The sequence below is a fragment of the Pristis pectinata genome, chromosome 38 (genome assembly GCF_009764475.1).
Source record: "Pristis pectinata isolate sPriPec2 chromosome 38, sPriPec2.1.pri, whole genome shotgun sequence".
Lineage (NCBI taxonomy): Eukaryota > Metazoa > Chordata > Chondrichthyes > Rhinopristiformes > Pristidae > Pristis > Pristis pectinata.
In genome coordinates this window covers 2,356,694-2,371,847 of record NC_067441.1, presented here as the reverse complement: position 1 = coordinate 2,371,847, position 15,154 = coordinate 2,356,694, and the positions used below count along the sequence as shown (strand labels likewise).

General features: G+C 53.4%; 2 protein-coding genes across 5 annotated transcripts in view; one reads left to right on the top strand and one right to left on the bottom strand.

The window, feature by feature from the left end:
* Positions 1-7,221, top strand: part of LOC127587024 (zinc finger protein ubi-d4-like) — a 45,741-nt gene extending 38,520 nt beyond the window's left edge. For 3 of the 4 annotated variants that reach the window (XM_052045153.1, XM_052045150.1, XM_052045154.1), the window contains 3 exons: positions 2,209-2,321; positions 2,933-3,014; positions 3,687-7,123. In XM_052045153.1, coding sequence (XP_051901113.1) covers positions 2,209-2,321; positions 2,933-3,014; positions 3,687-3,769 — 278 coding nt within the window. In that variant the 3' untranslated portion in view covers positions 3,770-7,123. Of the gene's footprint in view, positions 1-2,208; positions 2,322-2,932; positions 3,015-3,686 lie in introns of all 4 variants that reach the window. The other variant, XM_052045152.1, reaches the window with a different exon arrangement.
* A 4,110-nt stretch (positions 7,222-11,331) lies between these two features.
* LOC127586917 (muscarinic acetylcholine receptor M5-like) lies at positions 11,332-12,459 on the bottom strand. Its single transcript, XM_052044945.1, has one exon. The coding sequence runs from the start codon at positions 12,457-12,459 to the stop codon at positions 11,332-11,334; it is 1,128 nt and encodes a 375-aa protein (XP_051900905.1).
* Between the last annotated feature and the right edge of the window lie 2,695 nt (positions 12,460-15,154).

Genomic DNA, 15,154 nt, shown 5'->3' with positions numbered 1-15,154 from the left:
CTCTGGATTTTGCCCCACCTAACACCCAGAAATGGAAACACTTGCTCTGCATGTAATCTGTAAGTTAGCCTTCAACCTTCTGTTTTCAAAAGGAAACAGCACAGTCTGGTCAATTCTTTTCTGAAAATTATAACTTCTCAGACTTGTGAATCTTCTCCAGGGTTCAACACGCCAGTAAGTGTATAAATGTAGCCCAGAACAGTGTACAGTGACTCCCAGTGTGGGATACAGAGACCCGGAACTGTGTACAGTGACTCCCTGTGTGGGATACGGAGACTGGAAACTGCACAGTGACTCCCTGTGTGGGATACGGAGACTGAGAACTGTGCACAGTGACTCCCGGTGTGGGATACGAAGACTGGGAACTGTGCACAGTGACTCCCTGTGTGGGATACGGAGACTGAGAACTGTGCACAGTGACTCCCGGTGTGGGATACGAAGACTGGGAACTGTGCACAGTGACTCCCTGTGTGGGATACGGAGACTGGAAACTGTGTACGGAGACTCCCAGTGTGGGATACAGAGACTGAAAACTGTGTACAGTGACTCCCAGTGTGGGATACAGAGACCCGGAACTGTGCACAGTGACTCCCAGTGTGGGATACGGAGACCGGGAACTGTGCACAGTGACTCCCGGTGTGGGATACGGAGACTGGGAACTGTGCACAGTGACTCCCGGTGTGGGATACGGAGACTGGGAACTGTGTACAGTGACTCCCGGTGTGGGATATGGAGACTGAAATTGTGCAAACGTAGTATGTGTAGTGGTATCTGTGGTGTTCTGCATTTTCTGTTTATTGTCTTTGAGCATATTTTCCAAATATTAACACTTGAATGAAATCTGAGTGAAAGAAAAAAAATCAGTTGAACTCCAAGCTGGGGCCAGTCTCCACTTGCCAAGCCTGCTCTTGCTCTGAGCTGGGGCCAGTCTCCACTTGCCAAGCCTGCTCTTGCTCTGAGCTGGGGCCAGTCTCCACTTGCCAAGCCTCCTCTTACTCCAAGCTGGAGCCAATCTCCACTTGCCAAGCCTGCTCTTGCTCTGAGCTGGAGCCAAGCTCCACTTTACAAGCCTCCTCTTTCTCTGAGCTGAGGTCTGATGGAAAGTCGTCAAGTTCCCAACAAATGGTGATGCACATCCCAAAGTTTTGAAAGGGATGGCTATAGACATAATTAATGCACTGGCTAACATCTTCCAAAATTCCATAGATTATAGAATAGTTTCCACAGATTGGGAGGAAGCAAATGTATTTAAGGTGAGGGAAAATGAGGAAATATAAATTTTTAGCCTGACACCAGTAGCAGGAGACATAAGAGATTGCAGCTGCTGGAATCTGGAGCAACACACAAAATACTGGAGGAACTCAGCGGGTCAGGCAGCGTCTGTGGAGGGAGATGGACAGTCAACTGCCCGTCCAGATGGAGGGTCTCGACCAAAAACGTTCATTTCCTACCAGTAGAAGGAATTTATTATTAAAGGTTTCCCTTGCTATTGATGTCAGGCTAACTGGTCTCTGGTTCCCCCTTTTATACCTCGCACTCCTTAAATACTGGGGGTTTGCAATTGCTTCCCTACACTTCGTGGGAAGTGTTCAAGAATCTGTGAAATTTTGGAAGATTTCATCCATAGTTTTAAACTTGCTGTTCACAGATCCACATTGACTTTTTTTAACAGCCTTCCATAGATCCCAGTGCACCATGTCCACTGTTCTTCCTCTTGTTCCTATTCTCAAGAAAAAAATATTTGTCAAACATAGTTTCCTTTGGGTCTAGCCTCTCAAGTTTCAGAAAAACGAGAGGTGTTCTCACTGAAATTTGCAGCATTTTAATGGGTTACGACAGGGTGGATGCAGGTGTAATGTTTCCCTGTGCTGTGGTGTTTCAAACCAAGGGTCAGGGTCTCAGAATAAAGGGCTGGCCATCCAGGACTGAGGCGGGAAGAGATTCCTTCAGCCAGAGGGTGCCGAATCTTTGGAATTCTGTACCCAAGAGGTCCGCAAGTACATTCCAAACAAAGACTGGTAGGCTTTTGGATGGTGAGGAGGGAGCGCCACGCTGTGGGAGGGGCGGTGAGGAGGGAGCGCCACGCTGTGGGAGGGGCGGTGAGGAGGGAGTGCCGCACTATCAAAGGGGATGTGTCTGGAGTGTGGGTGCTGGAGCAGGGAGTTGCCTGTGAACTGCTGGACAGTAAACCAATGGATGCTGTTACAGGACACCCCTCATGCCTCCAGTTCACCCCAGTGATGATGGCTGCGGTGAAAACCTACCGATGGCAGTGCATCGAGTGCAAGTGCTGTAACCTATGTGGTACCTCGGAGAACGACGTGAGTACGGGGGGTGGGGGGAGTACGGGGTGGGGGGGGTAGGGGGCGAAGGTGCGGGGGAGTGGAGGAGGAGCCAGAGCGAGTGCTCCAAGTAACTTCTACAGCGGGATGCTGGAAGGATCGATGACTTGTCCAAATTCCTGCTGGCTCTTCAGGACCCTTCCGATACATGCCGATAAAACCTCCTAATGCGGTGTTGGTTGTGGTTTGGTTTACAGTGCTCTGGTCTCAGAGAGTGCTGCTGCAGGAGGGGCGGTGAGGGAGCTCCGCGCTGCGGGAGGGGCAGTGAGGGAGCTCCGCGCTGCGGGAGGGGCGGTGAGGGAGCTCCGCGCTGCGGGAGGGGCGGTGAGGGAGCTCCGCGCTGCAGGAGGGGCGGTGAGGGAGCTCCGCGCTGCGGGAGAGGCAGTGAGGAGGGAGCGCCGCTGCACTGCGGGGCATTGTAAGACAGGTAGAGTCATTTTGCTGAGCGGGTTTATTGCTGAGTACTCTACACTATCACTGGGATGGCTCCAGAATAAGTGGGTGTGGGGAGCTTCGGGACGTGGTGGGAGGTGTGGAGAGAGCCCTGTGGGAAGTGTTATCCCCACTGATGTGTGCTCTGCTTCCTCTAGGACCAACTGCTGTTCTGCGATGACTGTGACCGTGGCTACCACATGTACTGCCTAACTCCACCAATGTCAGAGCCTCCTGAAGGTGAGACTTCATTTTATGTCCTCTAGTTCTTGACCCTGTCCTCCTCACTGCTTTGCTGTCCGCCCTCTTGCTCCCAGCCACCCTCCATCCCTCGCTCTCTGTCTCCGCCCCCTCCCTCACTCCCCGCCCCTTGCTCTCTGCCCCCGCCCTCGCTCCGCACACCCTCCCTCGCTCCCCGCTCCCTCCCTCGCTCTCCGCCCCTCGCTCTCTGCCCCACTTCTCCTCTTGCTCTGCTCTCTCCCCTGTGCTCTGTCCCACTGCCCCCGCATTCTCTCTGCCTCTTTCTCTTGCTCTTTGCCCTTTCCCTGGGTGGGAGCTTTCCCTGCTCTGTGAAGCCGCAGCTTTGGACTTGTAGTGGCAAAGCTCTGTGTTTTAGATGTGGCTGAGTGGGCTTGCTACCTACCATGGTCCCAGAGAGAGAAGGACTCTGTCACTGCAGTAATGAGGTTGTGAGACCAACTACAGTCCGGATCCTTTTGATTCCAGGGCAGAAAGTTGATGTGACACCAGGAACTACCTGCAGGGAAGTTGTCCTCACTCCTGGGACATGAGTTTGCTGCTGAGACTCAGCTCTGGGCAGTAACACTACAGATGAGCTGTCACAACGAAGAGCAGAGAGCGCTTGCAATGTGCCTGCAGCCTGGTGTAACCCCTGCCTTCTGTCTGTTACAGGGAGCTGGAGCTGCCGTCTCTGCCTGGATACGCTGAAAGAAAAGGCGTCGATTTACCAAAATCCCAACCCTCCTCCCTCCTAATTCACCTGCTGTGGGACAGGAGGGCTTCCCGGCAGGGCTGGGGCGAGGCTGGAGGGTGAGGTGGGGTTGGAGGAGCTCCCAGTAAATCTCAGTGGCAGGGGGTAGAACTCTCTGCTCTTCTCAGTCAGTCACCTGTGGAACAGGTCTTCGCGCGCGCGCGTGTGTGTGTGAGCATGCACGCCTCCGTGTGCACCCGTGTGTGGGTGTCTGTGTGTGTGCGCGCGCGCCTATGCATGCATGCGTGTCCACATGCATCTGTCTCCGTGTGTGTGTGTGTGTGTGAGAGAGAGAGATCTCTAAACCCCCTGTGGGAACACTACAATTTTAAGCCTGAGATGATTGGTGAGACTGAAAGTGATCTCCCCATCCCAGTGCAGTCAGGACCACGGTGACCCCCACACCCCTCAGCCCTGGGTTGCGATCCAGAGAACCAGAGACTTCAGCAGAAGCCCTCCACTCTCCGCCCCTGACTGAGCCAGGTTACCTCTCCGACCATCCTTTGTATGTATGGGGTTGAGACCCAGTGAGCCCCTTCCCCCCACCCCCCACCTTCCACCCTCCCAAGTCCCCTTTAGCTGCTGGGTGAACCCCTCACTGCCCAGGGAGGTCTGTATCCAGCCCCAGTTATTGCTGCTTCCCCCCAGCCCCCACACTATCCCAGCATAACCGAGACTCTGCACTGGTTCCAAGGGAAGCGTATCTGCGCTTTCTGTCGAGTGTGGGGTGGCTTGTGGGATGACTCGGGCAGCCCGTATCTCCTCCGAGATCTTCTGGTTACCTTCTCGGCACAGGGAGGGCGCCCAGAACAACGGGCGAGCAGTCGCTCGAACGATAACTTTGCTCCCAGCCTGGCCGTTAGCTCCACTCCCCCATCTGTGTCAGTGCTGTCTCCTCCTCCCACCCCAGTCCGCAGAACCCACGCTTGTCTGCTCCCTGAGTCCGTCCCAGCTCTTTAACATTCTTCCCCTTTCGGTGAGCGGTGATCTGACAGGAAGACCCCCAGTACTTCAACAGGAGGGGCTGACTAACTCCTAGATGGACTCCCCCTCCGATGACAGCTGCAGCTGCCATCGAGCCCAATCCCTTTGGGAGTCCATGGGTGTTTCCTTCTCGAGCAATGGTTTGCCCCCTCTAACCCTGACCGTGACTGATTTGTAAATTCAGCTCCCCGTCTCACATAACGTCCAAGACAAAATCTTCTCACGGTGTTTCTCCCCGACCTCCTGCTCTGGCCCCAACCACCCCTTCCCCACAGTCTGAACAAGTTCCAGACCGCTGCACGTCTTGATATAAGGTGCTTCCTGATGTCTAAACGGGGTCATATTTTTCTTTAAAGTAGCTGGGGTTAGGTGCAGGCTAAATTCCCCACTTAGTGCCAAAATCCAGCACAGCTCCAGGTTCGATCCCAACCTCCGGTGCTGTCTGTGCGGAGTTTGCATGTTCTCCCTGTGATCCCGTGGGCTCCCCCCCCCCCACCCCCACCCCCACCGTGCTCTGGTTTCGGGTTCCCTCTCATCCCAACGACGTGCAGGGTCGGTGGGTTAATCCGCCGCTGTAAATTGCCCCCTTAGTGTGTGGGTGAGGGGTAGAATCTGGGGGCGTGGTGGTGGAGGTGAAGTTGATGGGAGTGTGGGGAGAATAAAATGGGATCAATGTAAATGGGTGGTTGGTGGTCAGTATGGAATTGATGGGCCGAAGGTCCCTTGATCGTGCCTGACGGTCAGACAGCTGAGGGGTCCTGTGTGACAGAGGAAGCCACGTCGCATTGAACGGCTAAGATACCTTGGGCGTGAAAGCAGATCCCTTTGCTGTTTGGAAATTCGTCTTAGGGGTAAGGAATTGGATGTCAGATTGTACCCAGTGGAATTGGTCTCCCTGGGAACCCCAACCCTCCCCCAGTAAAGAGAAATGGACATTGGTAGCTGGGACCAGAAGACGTGGGGACAGAGCAACCAGTCCGTCAGGTGTGAACCACCCAGTGACAGGCAAACCAGATCCTCCCGCAGGCCATCCAACCCTGTTCGGGAGATCACCGCGCGTTACCCTTCAAGGTATTTACTCATTTTCTTAAAAAAAAGTTTGTGCGCACCAACTTTGCACAAAGTCTTGTCACTGTGTTCCAGCGTTGGCAAAGGGATACAGCTCGAGTGTACAGGTAGAGCTGGCCATTTCACACACAGAGTGCACCAAGCTCTCGTCTTGTACCCTGTAACCTCTCTGTCCCATGTGCAGGACTCCCCGGGAGTGCTTGAATCTCAGATGCCCTGCTATTCTGAGGAGGAGATGGCTCTCCTCGCTGGCAAAGGGCCAGGTTCTCTTCACCCCCACCCCTTCCATCAGCTCGCCCTCCAGTTCAACCCTTACCCATCCTAACACCTTTGAATCCTCTACCTCACCTGTCCTGAAGTTCCAGATACCTAACGCCCTTATGATTTTCTTCTGTCTGCGTAGAGGTGTGTCTGTGCGCGCCTGTGTCTGTGTTTGCGCACTTGTAGCTGTGTGCACGTGGGTGTACGTGTCTTTGTACTCACCATGGTGTGTGTGTGTGTGTGTGTGTGTGTGTGTGTGTGTACACGCACCGTCCAGCTCTGTAAAGTGTGCTGACTCTTAGCCGTTCCTGAGGCAGGGGAGGGGCACAGATTTAGAGTTCCTTCCTCTCAGCAACCAATGTGCCTCCACAGATCATCCTCCGCCCCCACCGCATCCCCTCCCCACCCTTCCAACCATCTCCAAGAATTGACCACTGGCCATCCGGGGCGCGTTGGAGATTCTTGAACTCGAGGCCATGTTGTGTTGGGGGTTCTTGTGGTCCACAGTCAGTCTGAATAGGCGCCCTCCAACCCTGAAGCTCGTGGTTCACACAACCTCTCCGGGGGCGTGGCTCCACTCCAGTCAGTTCTTCTCCCCTTCCTCAAAGGTGTCCCAACATCAAGTGCTTCCTTCCTCGCCCCCTGGGAGCCTCGTAGCCAAACAGTGGGGTGGAGAAGCTGGCAGTCGCCAGTCCCGTCTCCTCTATCAGGAGTGGTGACTGAAATAGTTTTAAATGAGTGCACAAAATATTTGCACAAGAGGTTTTAGTGAATTTAGAAGCGAGATTCCCCGAGAATGGAGCCCGTCCTGTCCTCTGGGGTGAGATATTTTTTTATCTATAGATATATATCCACACTTTAGTTAGAGTTGTAGAGACTAATGAGTCAATCCTTCCGAAGAATGTTACTAATTTTAAAATTGAATTGTACCATATATTTCAAAGGTTATTTTCCCTCCTCACATTTATTGCGACAGAGTATTTTTCCAATCTCATAAGGCACAGGCCACAATCTTTTTCCAGTCTAGTTTTTTGATACTTTCTTCTCTTCTTTGTTCTTTTACTGGGGAAAAGGGTGGGTGGGTTGCTGGTTTCCAACAGGTAACAAACTTTGCTTCTTTTCAATGTTAATTAAAGTTTCCACAAAATAAAACAGGCCTTGCCTTGTGATTGGGGGACGCTTGCCTGCTTCATTTCCCACTCCCTGCCCTCCACATTTGTATTTTCTTGGGCCAGTGGTGTGCTGTGACCATCCACAGTTTCAGCAACGTCACCCTCTAGAGACACAGCAGTCTGTCTGCTGCTATTTTTCCAGGGGGTTATGAGTGCCTCTGAGCCATCTCCACAGGGGCATTGCACATCCACCCCATTGCTGTGGGTCTGCAGTTATATACAGGCCAGACAGCTAAGGGTGAACCAGGTGGCCTTCTATAACAGGCCAGTAGATATGTGGTCACTGTTAGTGCTGCCAGTGTTTTTATTCTGGATTTATTTAATTAAATGATTTAATTCCCCAGCTGCTGTGAGGAGATTTGGACTGGTGTCCTCCGGTCATTAATCTAGGCCAGTTGCTTCCCAGGGAACACGTGTTGCTGATCCCAGCATCTACAAGTGGCTGCTGCTGGGTTTGGGAGTGGACAGTTGGTTGAGTTCCTGCAAACACCTCCCATCCCACCGCGTGTACGCACGCACGCACGCACACACACACACACACACACACGGTCACAAAGCAGGGGCCCCTGACCAACAAGCCTGGCCCGTGTGACAGGGTGAGCATTAGGTCAGGACCCGAACCTTTTGCTACTTCTCTCCGTGACTATGTGGCTTTCCTCCTCCCTCCCAGGGATGAGCTGGAAGGTGAACCAGCTCTTGTAATTTACCCCTCGGTGTGGGTTTGGAAATGGAGATCAAAGGGGAGTCAGTGGGGGAAAAAACCAGCAGATACTGAAAATCTGACATAAAAACCAAACCCTCAGCAAGTCAGGCAGCGTCTGTCGGGGAGTTGATGGGCAAGTGTGAGAGAGAGTCAGTTACAGGGGTACAGGGAAGTGGGGGAGTGGCACCAATGGAACTGCCTGCCTCATGGACCCAGCGAGCTCCTGTGAGCCCTGGATTACTGGAGAACCAAGTCCCAGTAAATGAGTGAACCTGTACCTTAGGGTGAATGAAAACCTCTGAGTGACGGAATAAAAACTTCATGATTTTACTGACAGATATATTCCGAGGTATATTGAACACAGACCTAAACAAGAGACCTTTCTCTGAGAAGAAAAGTAATTAACAACATTTAAAAGACACTTTGACAGTTACATGGTTAGGAATGGTTCAGAGGGATATAGGCCAAATGCTGGCAAGTGGGACAAGTTTAGATGGGAGTCTTGATTGGCATTGACCAGTTGGGCCGAAGGGCCTGTTTCCATGCTGTATGACTCTTAAGAGACTGGCTCCTCGATGTCAGTGGTCGAGTCAGTCGGGTTTGAAGCCTGTTGGATATCATTACCTTACATTGGAATTAACTAAAAGTACCATTAGAACGTTAGTGCAAAACGGAGTGATTTCCTTCATAAAGCCAGTGTAGTTTCCTTGCCACATCTTGAGGCTTAAGATAAATCCGACAGTGTTCCATCGTGAGGTGTGACCCAAACACAAGTCACTGGGCTGCAGGGTGCTTGCTCTACCATTGTTTTAACGTCTAGGATCCTGCAGCCCCAGGAGGAAGAGGAGGGAGAGCTGTCTTCAGTTATAGGAAGATAAGAAATAGGGGCAGGAGGAGGCCATCCGGCCCGTCAAGCCTGCTCCGTCATTCAATAAGATCATGGCTGATCTGGCCGTGGACTCAGATCCACCTACCTGCCTTTTCCCCACAACCCTTAATTCCCCAACTCTGCAAAAATCTATCTAACTGTGACTTAAATATATTTAATGAGGTAGCCTCTACTGCTTCCCTGGGCAGAGAATTCCACAGATTCACTACTGTCTGGGAAAAGCAGTTCTTCCTCATCTCCATCCTAAATCTATTCCCTGAATCCTGATGCTATGTCCCCTAGTTCTAGTCTCACCTACCAGTGGAAACAACCTTCCTGCCTCTATCTTATCTATCTCTTTCATTATTTTACATGTTTCTATAAGATCCCCTCTCATTCTTCCGAATTCCAGCGAGTATAGTCCCAGGCGACTCAATCTCTCCTCATCGGCTAACCCCCTCATCTCCGGAATCAACCTGATGAGCCTCCTCTGCACCGCCTCCAAAGCCAGTATATCTTTCCTCAAGTAAGGAGACCAGAACTGCAGGCAGTACTCCAGGTGCGGCCTCACCAGTACCCTGTACAGTTGCAGCATCACCTCCCTGCTCTGAAATTCAATCCCTCCGGCAATGAAGGCCAACGTTCCATTTGTCTTCTTGATAACCCGTTGCACCTGCAAAACAACCTTCTGCGATTCGTGCACAAGCACTCCCAGGTCCCTCTGCACAACAGCACGCTGTAATCTTTCACCATTTAAATAATAATCTGATCTTCTGTTTTTCCTTCCAAAGTGGATGACCTCACACTTACCCACGTATTTCTCGGCCAACGTGACCAATGATGTCATCTGGTCACTTGTCGTGGATATTTCACGTGGGATCTTGCTGTGCCAAACGGCTGCTGCTGCCTCATTTCCTTCCAACAGCGGTGACGGTCCTCCCCGGGTTACGGACACTCCATAGGTACAAGCAGGCGTTCGGGAGATGGTGGGGTGGTGGATGGACGGGGATGGATTTGCAGGCTGCTGCGGGTGTGAGTGGGGTATTTACCCATGCCTCCTCTCCGGCCCCTCCAAGCCGCAACAGTCAGGGGCTGGGTGGAGCTGAACAGAGCCGGGAGCACCGAGCAGGCTCGCTCACTCACCGAGCCAGTAAGGCCGGCTGGCGGCCGTTCTTCCCACGCCTGCTCGCCCCCCCCGGTCACTGCTGTCTCTGTTCATTCCCCACTTGCGGACATTTCTCGGGACCAGAGCCCTGTTGTAACCCAGGGACTGCCTGAACTTCCATTGGCTGTGCACCGGCACATCCCGAGCGCAAGAAAACGGGAGCAGGAGAAGGCCACTCGGCCCCACAATCCTGCCCGCACCATTCAATGTGATCATGGCTGATCTATGCAGGCCTCAGCTCCTCCTCTGTGTCAGTTGCCCGTAACCCCCAATTCCTCGGGGGTGCACTGATGCCCAAAGGTACGAAGCTTCCTATAATTCCAACTGGTCGGAGACTAAAAACGGGAAACGTTCCGGCCGTAAAGTGCAATTCTTAACGTGCAAGTTACAACTGTCTACTGGGGAGGCCACAGCCCTACCTGTCCTGGTAGGGAGTACTGTGTGCAGTCCTGGTCGCCCCCATTACAGGAAGGATGTAGAGACTTTGGAGAGGGTGCAGAAGAGGTTCACCGGGATGCCGCCTGGATTAGAGAGTATTATCTAAAAGGAGAGGTTGGGTTGATTTCTCTGGACTGTCGGAAGCTGAGGGGAGACCCAATAGAGGTTTATAAGATTATGAGAGGCAGAGATAGGGTAGATAGTCTTTTTCCTTGGGTGGAAATGTCACATACGAGAGGACATCAGGAGAGAGGGGGCAAAGTTTAAAGATGTGCGGGGCAAGTTTTTCGTTTACACAGAGAGCGGTGGGTGCCTGGAACGGGCTGCCAGGGGTTGGGGGTGGAGGCAGATACGATAGAGGGGTTTAAGAGGCAGAACAGAGGGATACGGACCAATGTGCAGGCAGAAGAGATTTAGTTGAATTTGGCATCGTGTTCAGCACAGACATTGTGGGCTGAAGGGCCTGTTCCTGTGCTGTCTTTTGTTCTAAAAGGCATTTAAGGGGCAGGCACAATAGTGTAGCGGTTAGCGTAACGCTTAACGCTTTACCAGCGACCCGGGTTCAATTCCAGCCGCTGTCTGTAAGGAGTTTGTACGTTCTCCCCGTGTCTGCGTGGGTTTCCTCCGGGTCCCCGGTTTCCTCCCACACACCATGGGTTAGGAAGTTGTGGGCATGCTGTGTTGGCGCCGGAAGCGTGGTGACACTTGCGGGCTGCCCCCAGAACACTCTACACAAAAGGTGCATTTCACTGCGTGTTTCAATGTACATGTGACTAATAAAGAAATCTCATCTCACTTAGGCAGGGAACAGAGGGATGTGGATTCTGCACAGGGAGATGGGGTTTAGTTGGATTTGGCATCGTGTTTAGCACAGACACGGTGGGCTGAAGGGCCAGCCCCCCTCGCGTCACGGACACGAGCCTTTCCTCGCCTGAGGCCACTTCCTCCAGTCCCAGCGGCATACCAGCAGCATCCTGAAGGTGGTCCTGAAGTCCCGGTTGCACAGGGCGTAGCAGACGGGGTTGACGGTGCTGTTGATGTAGCAGAGCCAGTAGCCGAGCTGCCAGAGGTGGCCAGGGATGCAGCCTCGGCAGAAGGCTGACACCAGCACCATGATGTTGTAAGGGGTCCAGGTGACTATGAAGGCCAGCAGGATGGCACAGAGGGTCCGGGCCGCCTTCTTCTCCCTCACTAGCGGCCTGCCCTTGGCCTCGGGCCCTCGGGGGCTGAGGGCCGGGCTGGAGCTCTCCTCCATCTCCAGGCCTTCCCTCAGCTGGCGGCGGCGGCAACAACAACTCCGGGCCCTCGGCTGCTCCGGGCCCGGCAACAGGCCACGCTCCGCCGCCCGGCTGTACACCTGACAGTACAGGACGCACATGGCGGTGGCGGGCAGGTAGAAGGCAGCGGCGGCCGTGCCCAAGGCGACCAGGGGCACGGCCAGGAACTGGACGTAGCAGCGGTCAGGCCTCACTGTCCGCCTCCCCTCCAGGTAAGGCCAGCAGACGATGGCGGGGCCCCACAGCAGCAGGGAGACGGCCCAGGCCAGTGCAATCATGGCCCCGGCCCGCCTGGCCGTGCGCTGGGCCAGCCACCGCAGCGGCTGGCTGACGGCCAGGTAGCGGTCCAGGCAGATGGCCAGCAGGTTGAGCACCGAGGCATTGCTGACCACGTAGTCCAGCACCAGCCACAGGTCGCAGGTGGCCGGCCCTAGCGGCCAGCTGCCGACTGCCACGTACACGGTGAAGAGGTTCATGGAGACGGCACCGATCAGCAGGTCGGCGAAGGCCAGGCTTAGCAGGAAGGAGTTGGAGGCCGTCCGCAGCCGAGGGTTGGCCCAGAAGCAGAGCAGCACCAGGGCGTTGCCCACCACTGTGGCCAGCGACACCAGGGCAGCAGGCAGGGTGATCAGCGCCGGCCAGAGCCACGACCCCGAGCTGGAGTTGCCTGCAGAAACATTCATGCCGACTTCAGGCAGGTGGTCCGGGCTTCCATCTTCAGTCCAGGCGTCAGTCAGCGGCCTGGGGAGAGGGCACATGGGATTGGGATTGGGATTGGTTTATTACTGTCACTTGTACCGAGGTCCAGTGAACAACTTGTCTTGCAAACCGATGGTACAGGTCAATTCATTACACAGTGCAGTTACATTGGGTTAGTACAGAGTGCATTGAGGTAGTACAGGTAAAAACAATAACAGTACAGAGTAAAGTGTCACAGCTACAGAGAAAGTGCAGGGCAATAAGGTGCAAGGTCACAACAAGGTAGATTGTGAGGTCAGAGTCCATCTCATTGTATAAGGGAACCGTTCAATAGTCTCATCACAGTGGGGTAGAAGCTGTCCTTGAGTCTGGTGGTACGTGCCCTCAGGCTCCTGTATCTTCTACCCAATGGAAGAGGAGAGAAGAGAGAATGTCCCGGGTGGGTGGGGCCTTTGATGCTTTGGTTATTTGAGCCTGGCTACAGGAAAGGCCGAGCCCACTGACCCTCCTCACTGGGGGGAATGGAATTGGTTTATCATGGTCACTTGTACTGAGGTACAGTGAAAAACTTGCATACTGTTCATGCAGATCAATTCATTACACAGTGCATTGAGGTAACAGGTAAAATGCAGATACAAAGTGTCACAGTTACAGAGAAAGTGCAGTGCAGGTAGACAATAAGGTGCAAGGGCCATGACGAGGTAGATCGTGAGGTCAAGAGTCTTATTGTACTAGGGAACCGTTCAGTAGTCTTATCACAGTGGGGTAGAAGCTGTCCTTGAGCCTGGTGATACATGCTTTTGGGCTTTTGTATTTCCTGCCCAACACCATTGTGTGAGGGCAGAGAGACGTGCCTCATGGAGACAACAGGGGACTGCAGATGCTGGCATCTGGAGCAACACACAGGATGCTGGAGGAACTCGGGTCAGTCAGCAACATGGACAGTCCACCCTTCATCCGAAGGGCCTGTTTCCGTGCTCTGTGACTCTATGACCCACTGAGTTATTCCAGCATTTTTGTTGCTCCAGATTCCAGCAACTGCAGTCTCCAGACGAGCCTTATCATCCGGCTTGACCCTTGCAATGGCAGTGTTGAGGGCGCATTACTCAAGAAGAGGCCATTTGACCCTTTAGGCCTGTGTCAGCCCATTGGGTCCACGCTGACTTGCAGGGGAACAGTTCCAGGAGCCCCATCCCCCCACCTTCTGATCACCTCTGACACATGGCCCTCAATTCCACTTTGATTCCTTTGGCCATTAACCCACACTTTAGGGGCAATTTACAGCGGCCGATTAACCCACCGACCCCGCATGCCTTTGGAATGTTGGGAGGGAACCCGGGGGAGACCCACCCAGTCACAGGGAGAACGTGCAAACCCACCCCGTGTTCCAACCCAATGAGTGAGCCAGGTTCCAGGCCATCAGGCTTTGCAAACAATGCGATGAGATGGACTCTGACCTCACGATCTACCTTGTTGTGACCTTGCACCTTATTGCACTGCACTTTCTCTGTAGCTGTGACACTTTACTCTGTACTGTTATTGTTTTTACCTGTACTACATCAATGCACCCTGTACTAACTCAATGTAACTGCACTGTGTAATGAATTGACTTGTACGATTGGTTTGCAAGACAAGTTTTTCACTGTATCTCGGTACAAGTGACAGTAATAAACCAATACCAATCAGATGCTGGATTATCGGAGTTTTACGGCTTTGAACTTAATACTTTCACCTCCAACACCCTCGCTGACAGATTCACCCACCTCAGAGAAGAAATTTCAACGCGCCTCGGTTTTAAATGACCAGCCCCTCACTCTGTAGCTGTGCTCCCTTTTTAGTGACTCTCCCACCAGTGGAAACATCTCAACATCTACCCAGTCTCTCTAGGATATTGGAAGAACTCAGCAGTTCAGGAGGGGAAATAGACAGTCGACCTTTCGGGTCGAGACCCTTCATCCGAGCTGAAAGATTAGAGGGGAGGCGTCTGGTGTACAGAGGTGAGGGGGAAGGGGCGATGGGCGGATCCAGCTGAGGAGGGGTAATAGGCAGAAGGAGGAGGGCAGAGTGGAGGTAGCAGCGGAGCCTGGGGGCTGGGAGGTGAGAGGTGGAGGTGACATGGTGAGATCTGATGGGAAAATAAAGCAGAGCATAGGATCAAGTGAGGGAGGTGGGGAGGGCAGAGGGGGACTAGGGGGAGGGGATCGTGCCCCCTTAGGATCTTGTATCACTCCTCATTCTTCCGAACCCTCCCAACCTGTCCTGCCTCTCTTCCCAGGACAACCCCGTAGTGTAATTGTTACCCTGACGGGGTTGGTCTCCACCCTATCGCGAGGCACTCCCTCTGTCCCCTCCTCACTCTCCGCAGCTCGTTTTCCCACTGCTCCCGGTCTAGCCAAGGGTTCGTGACCCAAAATGTCAATCCTATTCCTTCGCCAGCAGCCGCGGCCTGTAAACCCCTCGGCGGCGTTCCCAGCCTGCGGCATGCTGCTTGAGGAGCAGACCATTTGGCCCCTTGTGTCTGCTTTCCCGTTCAATAAGACCATCTTTTACCTCAGCGTCACCCTCCTGCCCGAACTCCATATCCCTCAGTACTTGAGTCTCTTGGGGAGAGAACGCGACAGGTTCAAAACCATCTGAGTCCTGAATAAGTGTCCACTTACTCTGAGACAGTGATCCCTGGTTCCAGATAAAGAAAGCACCAACTGCACCAAAGGATGCTGCCTGGTTTAGAGAGTATGCATCATGAGGAGAGAT

Bases quoted from the DNA above. Each gene is read 5' to 3' on its own strand.
- LOC127586917 (XM_052044945.1), bottom strand. From the start codon at position 12,459: ATGTGCCCTCTCCCCAGGCCGCTGACTGACGCCTGGACTGAAGATGGA.